Genomic DNA, 12,318 nt, shown 5'->3' on the forward strand with positions numbered 1-12,318 from the left:
AAAAAAACTATATTATTTCAGTTATTGTTTGATTTTGGATATACTGTACATTTTTATTCCTGTTCTATCTTTATTTTGTTGTATAGTATGTGTATTTATTGTCTGTGTCTGTGTAGTTGTATAGTATGTGTATTTATTGTCTGTGTAGTTGTATAGTATGTGTATTTATTGTCTGTGTAGTTGTATAGTATGTGTATTTATTGTCTGTGTAGTTGTATAGTATGTGTATTTATTGTCTGTGTAGTTGTATAGTATGTGTATTTATTGTCTGTGTAGTTGTATAGTATGTGTATTTATTGTCTGTGTAGTTGTATAGTATGTGTATTTATTGTCTGTGTAGTTGTATAGTATGTGTATTTATTGTCTGTGTCTGTGTAGTTGAGCTGCTGCAACACTTGGATTTCCCCCATGGGGATCAATAAAGGAATATAAAGGAATATAATAATTTTCTACTGTTTTTTATTGCTTATTTATAATACTTGTTTTTTTATTTAATTTTAATTGTTTATCTTTCTTTTACTATGTCTCTTGTGTTCACTGTGGGACTAATAAAGGATTATCTTATCTTATCTTATCTTATCTTATCTTATAAATCACAAATCCACACATCACGTGACCCGCTGTAGTGGTCGTGACGTAGTGTGTGACGTCACCTGGTCACGTGATTTGTGTCCGTGTCCACCGTGCTGGTCTCCTTCCAGACGAGCCGCCTGAAGACAACACAACACAACGAAACACAACTAAACACAACTAAACACGTCTACCCCGTCTGGACACCGGCTGCTCTGAAGGTACGGGACATTTATACATGCGTTTATTATGGAAACACTCTTTTAAAACGCTGCTGTTAACCGGCTAACGTTAGCTGATGCTAGCATCTCAATGGAGCTAATGCTAATGGAACCATTAATCAATAACTAATCAATAACTAATCACACTGAGGAGGACTGTGAGGAGGAATAGTTTGTGCAGTGTTGGTTACCTTCAGGGGGTTATTGTCCAATGTTATCAGGAATGTTTTTATTTATTTATATATATATATATATATATATATATATATATATATATATATATATATATGCAATAGTGATACACAAATAATAAAAATACAAATAAAAATAAATACAAATAAAAATTTAAAATAAATATAAATAAAAGTAAAAATGTTCCAATGTTATCAGGAACACTTTTATTTTTATATATATATATATATATATATATATATATATATATATATATATATATATATATATATATATATGCAATAGTGATACACAAATCATATACAAAAAAAAAAAATCAATAAATACAAATAAAAATTTAAAATAAGAAAAAAATAAATAAAAATGTTCCAATGTTATTTTTAAAATTTAAATAAATAAAAATATGCAATAGTGATACACAAATACACAAAAATATGTTACAAATAAAAGTAAAAATGTTCCAATGTTATCAGGAACACTTTTTATATATATATATATATATATATATATATATATATATATATATATATATATATATATATATGCAATAGTGATACACAAATCATATACAAATAAAATAAATACAAATACAAATCAAAGTAAAAATGTGCCAATGTTATCAGGAACACTTTTATATATATATGATATAGTGATACACAAATACACAAATTAATAATTACACCACTTATTTAAAAGTATGATGTGTATATTTGAGACAAAGTAACCTGGGTACTTAATCATATTATATATTAATCTGGTGGTATTAGAATGTAGTACTAAACTTCCTGCTTTAAATAACATCTCCTGCTGTCACTTTTGCCTTGAAAATGTTATGTTTTATTTCTTTAATTCTATTATAATTTTAGTTTTATAGCCTACATTTAAATATCTATTTGTTTTCAAATAGTATCAAAATAAGTATTATAAATAAGCAAATGAGCAATAAAAAAACAGTAAAGAACAGTAAAGAATCCACAATCAATCAATGCAACAACAATAAAAAGACAGAGAAAGGAGACAGATTTGTCTTCCAACGCTTTGTTCTTTCTTTCTGTGAAAAGGGGTGTTGTGTTCCCGATGTTTTCTATGCCACAGTATCACAGTGACGTGGCTTTAGAAGCAGGATGAGCGAGATAAGTAGGAATTAAATCTTGTGTGAACACTTCCTTTATTGTGTAATTGTTTGTCTGGGGAAACGACTCTTCCCCAGACACACAATAGTTATTTTATTGTTTTTACTTTTGCTTCATTTATCTAGCTTGCATTGCCTTGTGAAGCACTTTGCATCCAAGTGCTTTTCATAAAGTAATGTATTGTTGTTTGTTAATATGAAGACAAGAAATGCAACGTGGTCAATATGTGTCTAAGGTGTTTAAAGCTGCCACTCCAAGACACTCCTAGTGAAAGATGTTGTAAAGGGTTTTCTTTGATATTTAGTTTCATGGCTAGATTTTTATCCTTGCTTTTTTGGGGACTCTCCAAATACTTACATGCATGTTAGCAGTTTAAGACCATGCTCACTAACACTGGTATGGTTTACATGTTGTGCCTTTCAGATTCAGTGAAAGTTTTGGAGCAGGATTGTTGCATCCAGCTTCTATAATATTGGTGGGATGATGAATGCCTCCTTTTTCATGTTCTGCTGGTCAACATGTGTCACCAGCCATCATATCTGGAGGCTATCGGAGTGAATACAACAGCATGTTTCAGATTCGCTGCCAAGAAACCTCTCCACAGGTGGAAACAGTTTCTGAATCAGCTGTGGTTGAGAGGACATGAATTGGATATTTGTAGATCCACGTTCCGCTCTTATGCCTGTTACCAAGCAGACCACTTCTGATTCTGATGTGTTAGAGATGTGATATGCTGCAGCAAGCTTTTTATTTCATTGCACTCCAAAGGAGGTTGATTTGGACAAGTCTGCTATCTGAGATCCTGATGTGAATGAGCAGTTTTGCAGCTTTGCATAGACGCCCCACTGTGGTTCCCACCGAAAGAATCACATTCCCTTGAGACACTGTTATTGTGAGCTATTATGTGGTTTTTCGCCCACTGCTGAAGACATGAGAGGATGTTTTGTAGATCAGGGCAAGTCTGAGCTTGTGGTAGTCAATTGTGAACAGATTGTAGTTAAGGAAAAATGAAAGCGACAGTGAAATCCCTTCGCCTGAAAAGAATGGCTCATTGAGGATCGTATGACTTTCCCTTTTTGTCGTGTGTACGTGAAGACGCCCAGGTTTTTGTGAGCTGAAGTGTCAGGGGCGTGGTCAGAGTATAGTTTTACAGACACCACAGCTGGGCGTGGACCAGAGGAGACAGAAACAGTGGCCTACAGCCTAACTTTAATGACTACTTACGGTACCATTGGTATGGAAATAGCTCTCTTTTGCTCTGCTCAAACTCTGTGCAGAAACAGAGACATGTTAATATCATAAAGGTGCTGTAGCTTCAAATAATGCTCAGAAATATTTCACCCTGCAGAGTGCTCACATACGATGTGTCTTTTTGCTTCAGGGTTGAGGGATTTCTTTTTCCTTTAGTCAACTAAACTGAAATGTACTCTTTATTTATCCACTTGCGCTGTGTCTTTGCAGGCTATGATGAGGTGGTGACCCTGGGTCGGCCGGGCCGTGACATGATTGCAGCTTGGCACAGAGGAAAGACCGAGCGGCGCGATTGAGAGAGAAGAAGAAGAATGGGCAGGAGCACCTGGGGCTGCTGGCAAAGCGTCGTCTCCACCGCAGTGCTCTACGGCTCTTTGGCCCTGTTCATCTCCATCCTCCACAATGTGTTCCTCCTTTACTACGTGGAGACGTTCGTGTCCATCTACAAGATTGATAAAATCTCCTTCTGGGTGGGAGAGGTGAGTGACAAGAGACCTGCGTCTGTAGATGTGTCAGATAAACATGTGATTTAATCGTTGTTTGTAGTCCAGACTGGAAATGTAGCAGTCCAGTGTTGCTGTGTGTCGGCAGTGTTGATTTGTTCAGGCTGTATGCGTGTGAGTCCTGTTTACCAGTTTGGTCGGTTGCCACCATGTTCAGCTACAGATTTCTATCTTTAAGACCACTCGGGTAGAAGAGCATTTAAATGAGGCTGGGCACGACAGGAAAAAGTAAGCCTCACCGCAACCAGAGGATCTTCTTCTAGTTCTGTTATACAAAATATACGTCTGTTTATGTATGGAAAACTATATGCCATGATCTCTTTTTGTATTTTGTGGATGAGGCAAACACACAGGTTGCTGAGTCTTAATAATTATAGTTTATCCCTTTTTAAAATGCATGTAAACACCAGACATTCACTAATATTTCACATACAATTTGAGGAGGAATTTGACACTATCAATTTGTGAATTTCATTTGATTCAAAGACAATAACATTCTGAAGTGATCCTGTACATAAGTATCACAATTATTTAACCCAACAGATAAATGTGTGTTCTTGTAATTCTTAGACCCTTGATCGTGTTCTAGCTCATCGATAAACAACCATCCTTTAATTGTTTTAATTTGATGTGGCGTTATTGTCCTCTTACGTGTTTTCTCTCTGCTGCTCCACAGTCAGTGTTCCTCATATGGAACAGTGTGAATGACCCTCTCTTTGGCTGGCTGAGTGATCGCTCCTTCCTCAGCTCTCCTCAGTAAGTGTCTCCATCCTCAGCCATGTTTCTCCTTTTTCTCAGACAAATCACTTGCAGTAAATAATATTTCATTTCAAACATTGCATTAAATCAACTGTTTCCTAAATAAGACTTGTTGAACACGGATGTGACTCCAGCAGACAAGACGCCAGCGTAAAGAAAAAGGCATACTTAGCTGATAATTGTTTATGTTTTAGCAAATTGCCTCATTCAACCCTGTCACAAAGCAAAGAAAAATGTTTTGTTGTCAAGCTGAAGATAATTAGGGTTTATTACAGTGAGATGATACAATAACCTGTTTTTCTTTGGTTAAACATCCTCTTTTCAGTTTTGTTCTCTTTTTTGTAAACCCGCAGCAATAACAAACTGCCTTGTTTCCCACACACACACATCGCCCCTTTGCCGCGACGTTTATACACGGATGCACACGCAAATGTTACAGCAGGAACTCTTTTATCAGATGCACTAATGCTTATGAGTCTAGGTAAACATCTTGTCAGAGTTTGAATTGTCAAACAAAAAGCTGCCATCTATGTTTGCATTTCATTTTAATAAAGCCGTCTGTGACTCTGTACTGACGTCAAATGGTGACATAACAAAGTTGTAATATCTGCAACCTCTAATCTGATTGTACAGCGAGGGACTATTCACCCTTCGTCATTTTTTATTATGGTTTTAGTAGATTTTATGTTGTTTTGCTGATTCCGTACTACGTAGATGGTTAAACAGTCAAACATCACCTTGTCTTGTTGCACCAGAGGCATTTCTCAGTTATCACAAAGGTTATTTTTTATCTAATCAGTTATTTAAGTATTTTTATCTAATCACTGCTGTTTTTTTGTTTTTTTTCCATCAAGGTCAGGCCCTCCGATCACAACTCCAGAGGTGGTGCTGAGGCGCCTGAAGGCCCTCTCCACAAATGGCCCCCTCTTCGCTCTGTCCTTCCTGGCCTTCTGGGTTGCGTGGGCCCGACCGGGGCTTCAGTTCCTGCTGTGCCTGTGTCTGTACGACGGCTTCCTCACAATGGTGGACCTCCACCACAGCGCCCTGCTGGCGGACCTCGCCGTGTCCGCCACCGATCGCACGCGCCTCAACTTCCACTGCTCCGTGTTCAGCGCTCTGGGCTCGCTCTCCGTGTTTCTGTCTTACTCCTTCTGGGACAAGGAGGACTTCTACTCGTTCCGTCTCTTCTGTGTGGCCCTCGCAGCTTTTTCCATTTTGGGCTTTTTCTTAGTGTCGCGGTTGCTTCGGCGTCGTTTCCAAAAGGAAGTCCGTCTGAGACAGGATGAGGCACTGGCACTCAAAGAGTAAGGGATTTTCTGAAGATCTGGAATATCTCACCGACTTTGCATGGCATGTTTTTGTTAATTTGACTCCATCTCACTCCTCTCTCGTTTTCTTTTGCTGTGTCGCAGGCTGAGTGTTGGCCATGCTCCACTCACCCACCCAGAAAAACCCGTCACCATTGGACAGTACATGAAGCAGCTCTCCAAACACAGGAACTTCATGTGGTTTGTGTCAATGAACCTTATTCAGGTACGATATTAATCACATTGGACGTGCTTTGAATGCTAGTAGAGATAAAGTGGGAAGACACTATCACACTTTTAGAAACTTCTCTCGTGCATTTGGTCATATATCTTAAGTTTTGGATCCGTTTTATTAAAGGCGCTCTTAAACGTTCACTTCTCGTTTGAGGGGAAAATGTTTTGGAACTTCACTCAGTGTTATTTCTTGATCTAGTCTGTTACAAACTCCATTGTTGTGTCTGCTCCCCCTGCAGGTGTTTCACTGCCATTTTAACAGCAACTTCTTCCCTCTTTTTCTGGAACATCTCCTGTCTGACAGTATCAGTGCCTCTACAGGTTCGATCTTACTCGGTAAGAGACCGGAAATGACTCGCATTCAAGTCTTCTTAAAACATGTCTGAGAGAGACAGATACTGCAGTTATTATCACAACAGGATCTAGGCTAAAACATAAGGAAATTACAAATGTTGAAGTTGAAATTGACTGCTTTATTTTGTATATACATTATACTGGTTTGGAATGGAAAACCAGATTAAAGGTTTACTGGCAGCATGCAAGCTAGTGACACTCGTGCTTTTTTATACAAGCACATTTGAGTTGCCAATAATTAGATGAATATATGGATTGTTCCAATCAGTCTACCAAATTTAAAGATCAGGAAGATCTCAGAAAACCAGTGATGTTTTTTCTAAAAATATATCTCCTGAATTGTTAGGAACAGATCTAATTGTGGCAAAAAAAATATTGCTGTATTATTTGCTGTCTGTTTTATTGTTTACAACTGCTCTTCCTGCTGATTATTCTTTCTTTTTTTTAAAATTCAGTTCTGCTTCTGCTCCCACGCAGGCATCTCATACATTGCCCCCCACCTGAACAACTTGTATTTCCTGACACTGTGCCAGCGTTACGGGGTTTACCAGGTTATCCGCTGGCTATTTATGCTCAAACTGGGACTTAGTGTGGCTATGCTGCTGGCAGGGGCTGACCACATTTATCTGCTGTGCATCTTCATCGCTAGGTATGGCCACGCACACACATCAGGGGTCCGATGTGTGACCGCTTGTACTTTTCTTTGCTTGTTTTTGTGCATTATTTTTCACAAAAAGCTGAACACACAGCAAAACTTATCCTTCCGTCAAGGACTCTTCTCTGTCGCAGCCTGTTTCCAAGGTTAACTCAACATTTGTTACATGTTGTAGACAAAAATTGTGTTTATTTTTCTTTGCCACAGGAACTTTGTCCCCAAGGACGTAAAAAACGTTGCTCCAGTTTGCCTTTTTAACTCAGAATGAGCAGAAGTCCTTTATTCATGTAGCCCCAAATAATTAGCCTTTTACATTAAACACTCTCTATCTGTAGATCCTTGATTTGAATAAGCAAAAAGTTCCCTTAAAAAAACTTAAAATAACAATGGGTATGGTTAACTCTTTTAAGGGAGAGAAGATAGGAGAGCAACAGAGGTATCATTCTTCCAGGAAATGACAAACAAACAATAGATGTTTTAAGACAAAAGTAGTACATTTAGAATATGACTAAATCAGGTCAATAAAGATTAAAGGTATATTGAATAAACAGAGAAGACGTTGAGCAACTTCATTTATTCATTTTATTCCATTATTAATGCTTGATAATCATGCAGAGCCCTTGTGATTACACATATATTAATCACAGTCAGGGTAGCTATTCCTTCTCTCAAACCGATACAATACTGAGCCGAAACAAATACATATCAGCCATAAGGCGATAAAGTTGTTTCTGTATTAAACACAATAAAATGTGGCTTTGAGCACACAGGCACACCCAACAATGTAACCATTCACCTCCTTAGACTCTGCTCTCAACAAATAGACATAATGATAATGTTTGTTATTTTAAAGATGTTTATCAAGGGCAGATTATTATTATTATAGACTTAAGTGTTTTCCATTTTATGATGGTGTGTCAATGTCTTTGTGTTATATTTCTGCTGTGGAATGAGACAGTAACTGGAGACTTCTCTTCCTCCCAGTAACCGGGTGTTCACGGAGGGGACGTGCAAGCTGCTGAAGCTGGTCATATCCGACCTGGTGGACGAGGACTTTGTGGTTAACCGGCGTCAGCAGGCCACCTCCGCTCTCCTCTTCGGGATGGTCGCCTTGTTGACCAAACCGGGCCAGACCTTCGCCCCACTCATCGGCACCTGGCTGCTGTGTGTTTACACAGGTACAGACAGGAACACCCAGACCGGATCCTCGTTAGGAACTCTTTATGATAAGTTTATTCATAAACTAAGCCAACTGGCTGTAACTTCATATTTATTGTACGGACATGAGAGCGTCTTTGATTTTCTCATCAAACTCTCATCAAGAACACAAAAATACAAAATACAAACCTGTAAAATGTACCACTAAAGGAAAAATGCGATTGCATTTTACACTTTGATCTTCATTCGTTGCAGAAAGTAAACTCTGTAGCAAACACGAATTACTAAAACTTGCATGTCTTGTTCAGCAAGATAAAATCTTCACATATTAACACCACTTTATTTATTTTTGTTGCACAAACACAATAAACTTCCTGAAGCTCGTGTTGACCACAGACTTTATTTCATACATCTAACCACAAACCAAAACACATTGACAATGAGAAGAGGGAACCAGAAGTGCAAAAATGTTGAGTAATTTCCTGGTTCTCGGACTCATTCCTGCAGCACTCTATTTGCTTAATTCGTTTGTTTTACTTTAAGGTTCCTCTTTAGTTGCGTAATTCTTAGATTCCTCAAGCAGGACAGCCTCATTAAAAATACTAGAATCCAGTCATATTTTCTGATTGCAAAATTCAATGTGTGAATTGCTTCATCTGTATTTGCACACACTGACGGAACATCTGATTTCTCGTCCCCAGGTTATGACATTTTTGAGAGGAAGCCCGTGAAGGACTCTCTGGTTTCTGTGCCTGACGTAGCCTCCGGCTCAGGGACTCCGCCTCTACGCATTGGCTGCTTCTACATGGTGGTGTTTGTGCCTATCACCTGTGCCCTGCTGCAGCTGGCCGCCTGGTCTCGCTTCACCCTCCACGGCCGCAAGCTGCAGGGGATCAAGACCCTGAGGCAAGGGGCCCAGCATGGCAACCTCATCGATGTCAAGGCCATATGAGCCGAGCAGAGCTGCCGCGAAGCTGCACACAGACACTTTAAATGGTCGCTTTTACAATCTCTGCCTTGTGTGCAAGAATATGAACCACTGCACAAAACATGGATTTGTGGACGGTGAAAGATGCACAATAGGCTGACAAATCCCACTTGGAAACATTTGAAAAAATGAAACCTGCCTTATTTTTTACATTAGATTATTGACCTATATTTATATTTGAACAGATGACCAAAAGATAAAGTCAAACAAATCAATCCTTTTGGATGTAGACGGACCAAGGGCATAACTTTTCTTGGTGTGCGCCAAAGATGGGGTGCCCTCTTTTGTTTGTTAAGCATAATTCTTGCCTGGAGAACATCCTAAATGGCTGCTGGGTAATTTATTAGTAGCATCAGCCAGATGTAAAAACAATGAGGAGGGGGGGTTTACAACAGAGCTACAGTTCTGATTTCTAATGTTATTAACAACATGAAATAAACTTTGAAATAAAGCGTTAATGTGTTCAGAGAGCCATTGAAACTGCATGGAATCCACGTCCAGGTGTTTTACTGTTTCTTTACATTTACACACAAAGGCCTGCCAGTTTGATGTGAAGAACTGTGTTTTCTGATCTGTACGGTATTGATGATGTTTTTGCACAAAACTGCCATTTGTCCTTTGTACTTCTAACATTCTGATTGTGACATATTTTATGTAACGTAATAATGAAAAATGGAAACGGTAATATGTGCTGGTAACCATATTATCCTATCACTTTTGTAATTTTTCACATTCTATAAAGAGTGCTTGGCATTTCCACAAATAAATTTCATCTAAAAGTCGACCAAAATCTTCTGCCTTCACTGCATGTCAGCGTCATTGTTTTCATGAATGTGTTTGGGGTAAGCCTGAAGTCTGTTTTGATTTCACCACCGTAGTATTTTGTCTTTAAGACACTTTTTTAAGCAATACTTAATTATTGTTTCCTGTTCTTGTATATATTCAAGTGATTTATAAGTTGTAATTTGGGGGGAATTGCACACAGAACGAGAGGCGTATTGACTTGCTAGAGGTCCTAGGGCCAAAGGACCTGCCATGTGATCATTTGAGCAAAAACTCTTATTTAGGAAAATGCAACATGTGAGCACAAAGCTGATGATATAAAGGTCTGTTACCAAGTAGTTCCCATCCATTTTGGCTTTGAGGACAGGACAAAGGGTAACATTTGAAGGATTTTAAAGGCCAGGAAAGATAAAAGTATCCAGTAGGTTATAAGGAAAAAAGGCAAATATGAGAGAATAAGTAAAGTAAACATATATACATTATTAAATGTAACAGAAGTGCATGAAAAACTAATCTTAACTGTTTGATTGTTGAACAACAGAGGCTGTGAAATACTGTAAACGTTGTGCGCATGTCACAAATCTGCATTTTCTGGGATCAACTTCACGCTACCCATCATGCACCGCGCGTAATATTCTAAACGTTTTTATAAACTATCACTTGGATTTAGAGAACAATAACAACGTCTAATACACAAAATAATTCACAATACGTTCATTGTTTATGTAACTCGTTTTAATATATATTATAGATTTTGTAAACATTTAGATGACACCGTGACTGTAGAGTGTATGTTGGGGAATGACGTTCCTGCCGAGTTTGGTTCTAAGTTAACACTCATGGTTCTCTTCAGATCGTATAAATCTTTCGCCTTTTACTAAAGATTTCCGTGGGGAGGACCAACATGAGTTCTATCTAATTTTTTGATGCCCTGCCTTGTGCGGGGCTTCCTACACTTGTTAAAAACAAACATTTATATATGCTGGAGTCCACTTTAACTCTGTACTGTCCCTTTAAGAGGCAGAAGATTCATTCATAAAATCAGTAGTACTCAAAGAAGCGGGAAAACAACGCCCCCATTTTGAGAGACCCGGATGTTCAGATTGTTGTTGTCATGGAGATTTCTTACTGTTAAGAATTATTATTTTTATGTAGTTTTTTTTAGTGTATAATCACCTATAAAAGTCAAACTGCAAAATTAACTACATTTTATTTAATGTTCATATACATACTTTTGTAAATATATTTTATGTGTAAATAGTAGTGAAATGTATTTTTTTATATATTATATATATATATATATATATATATATATATATATATTATAATTATAATAGTTATTATTAGTATTAATCATTATATTAATATAGTATTTTTTGCTGAGTTAAAGGGTTAACAGAAACTCTCCGGGTCACGTGTTGCACCCCCATGTAACATAAGTTGGTTCAGCCCACCGCTACCCATCATGCACTGCGCGCATAATTTAGAGTGTTTTATATATATATCCCTCTTATTCAGAGGGAATAAAACACAACAATACAATTAATTCTAAAGTCATACATAATCTAACGTGATTTTAACACAGTTACATTGTAGATTATGTAAAAGGGGGAAAGTTGTTTGGTAGTTTTGACACCGTTATTGAAGAGAGTAATTTTATCCTCTGTACTGTCCCTTTAAGAGGCAGAAGTTTCATTCATAAAATCAGAACTACTCAAAGAAGCTGGAAAATAACGCCACCGTTTTGAAAGACCCGGATGTTCACACTGTTGTTGTCATGGAGATTTTTTACTGTTTTAAGAATTATAATTTAATTTTTAGTGTATAATCACCTATAAAAGTCAAAATGCAAAATTAACTACATTTTATTTAATGTTCATATACATACTTTTGTAAATATATTTATGTGTAAATAGTAGTGAAATGTTTTTTCTAATTTATATTATATATATTATAATTATAATAGTTATTATTAGTATTAATTATTATATTAATATAGTATTTTTTGCTGAGTTAAAGGGTTAACAGAAACTCTCCGGGTCACGTGTTACACCCCCATGGAGCACAAGTTGGTTCAGCCCACCACTACCCATCATGCACTGCGCGCAATTATTTAGAGTGTTTTATATATATATCCCTCTTATTCAAAGGGAATAAAACACAACAATACAATTAATTCTAAAGTCATACATACTCTAGCGTGATTTTAA

At 37.3% G+C, this 12,318-nt stretch overlaps 1 protein-coding gene and 1 non-coding gene across 2 annotated transcripts; both read left to right on the forward strand.

Annotated features, from left to right (window-relative positions):
- Positions 1-634: 634 nt before the first annotated feature.
- mfsd13a (major facilitator superfamily domain containing 13A) lies at positions 635-10,107 on the forward strand. The gene is made up of 9 exons (XM_054599004.1): positions 635-791; positions 3,578-3,846; positions 4,547-4,626; positions 5,484-5,933; positions 6,042-6,162; positions 6,410-6,506; positions 7,002-7,173; positions 8,164-8,357; positions 9,039-10,107. The coding sequence occupies exons 2-9, from the start codon at positions 3,679-3,681 to the stop codon at positions 9,287-9,289; spliced, it is 1,533 nt and encodes a 510-aa protein (XP_054454979.1). The 5' UTR covers positions 635-791; positions 3,578-3,678; the 3' UTR covers positions 9,290-10,107.
- Positions 10,108-10,941: 834 nt separating this feature from the next.
- On the forward strand, positions 10,942-11,056 carry LOC129091867 (U5 spliceosomal RNA). The gene has a single exon (XR_008531244.1). It is a non-coding gene; the product is annotated as a U5 spliceosomal RNA (small nuclear RNA).
- Positions 11,057-12,318: the final 1,262 nt, after the last annotated feature.

Source organism: Anoplopoma fimbria, chromosome 5 (assembly GCF_027596085.1).
Source record: "Anoplopoma fimbria isolate UVic2021 breed Golden Eagle Sablefish chromosome 5, Afim_UVic_2022, whole genome shotgun sequence".
Classification (NCBI taxonomy): domain Eukaryota; kingdom Metazoa; phylum Chordata; class Actinopteri; order Perciformes; family Anoplopomatidae; genus Anoplopoma; species Anoplopoma fimbria.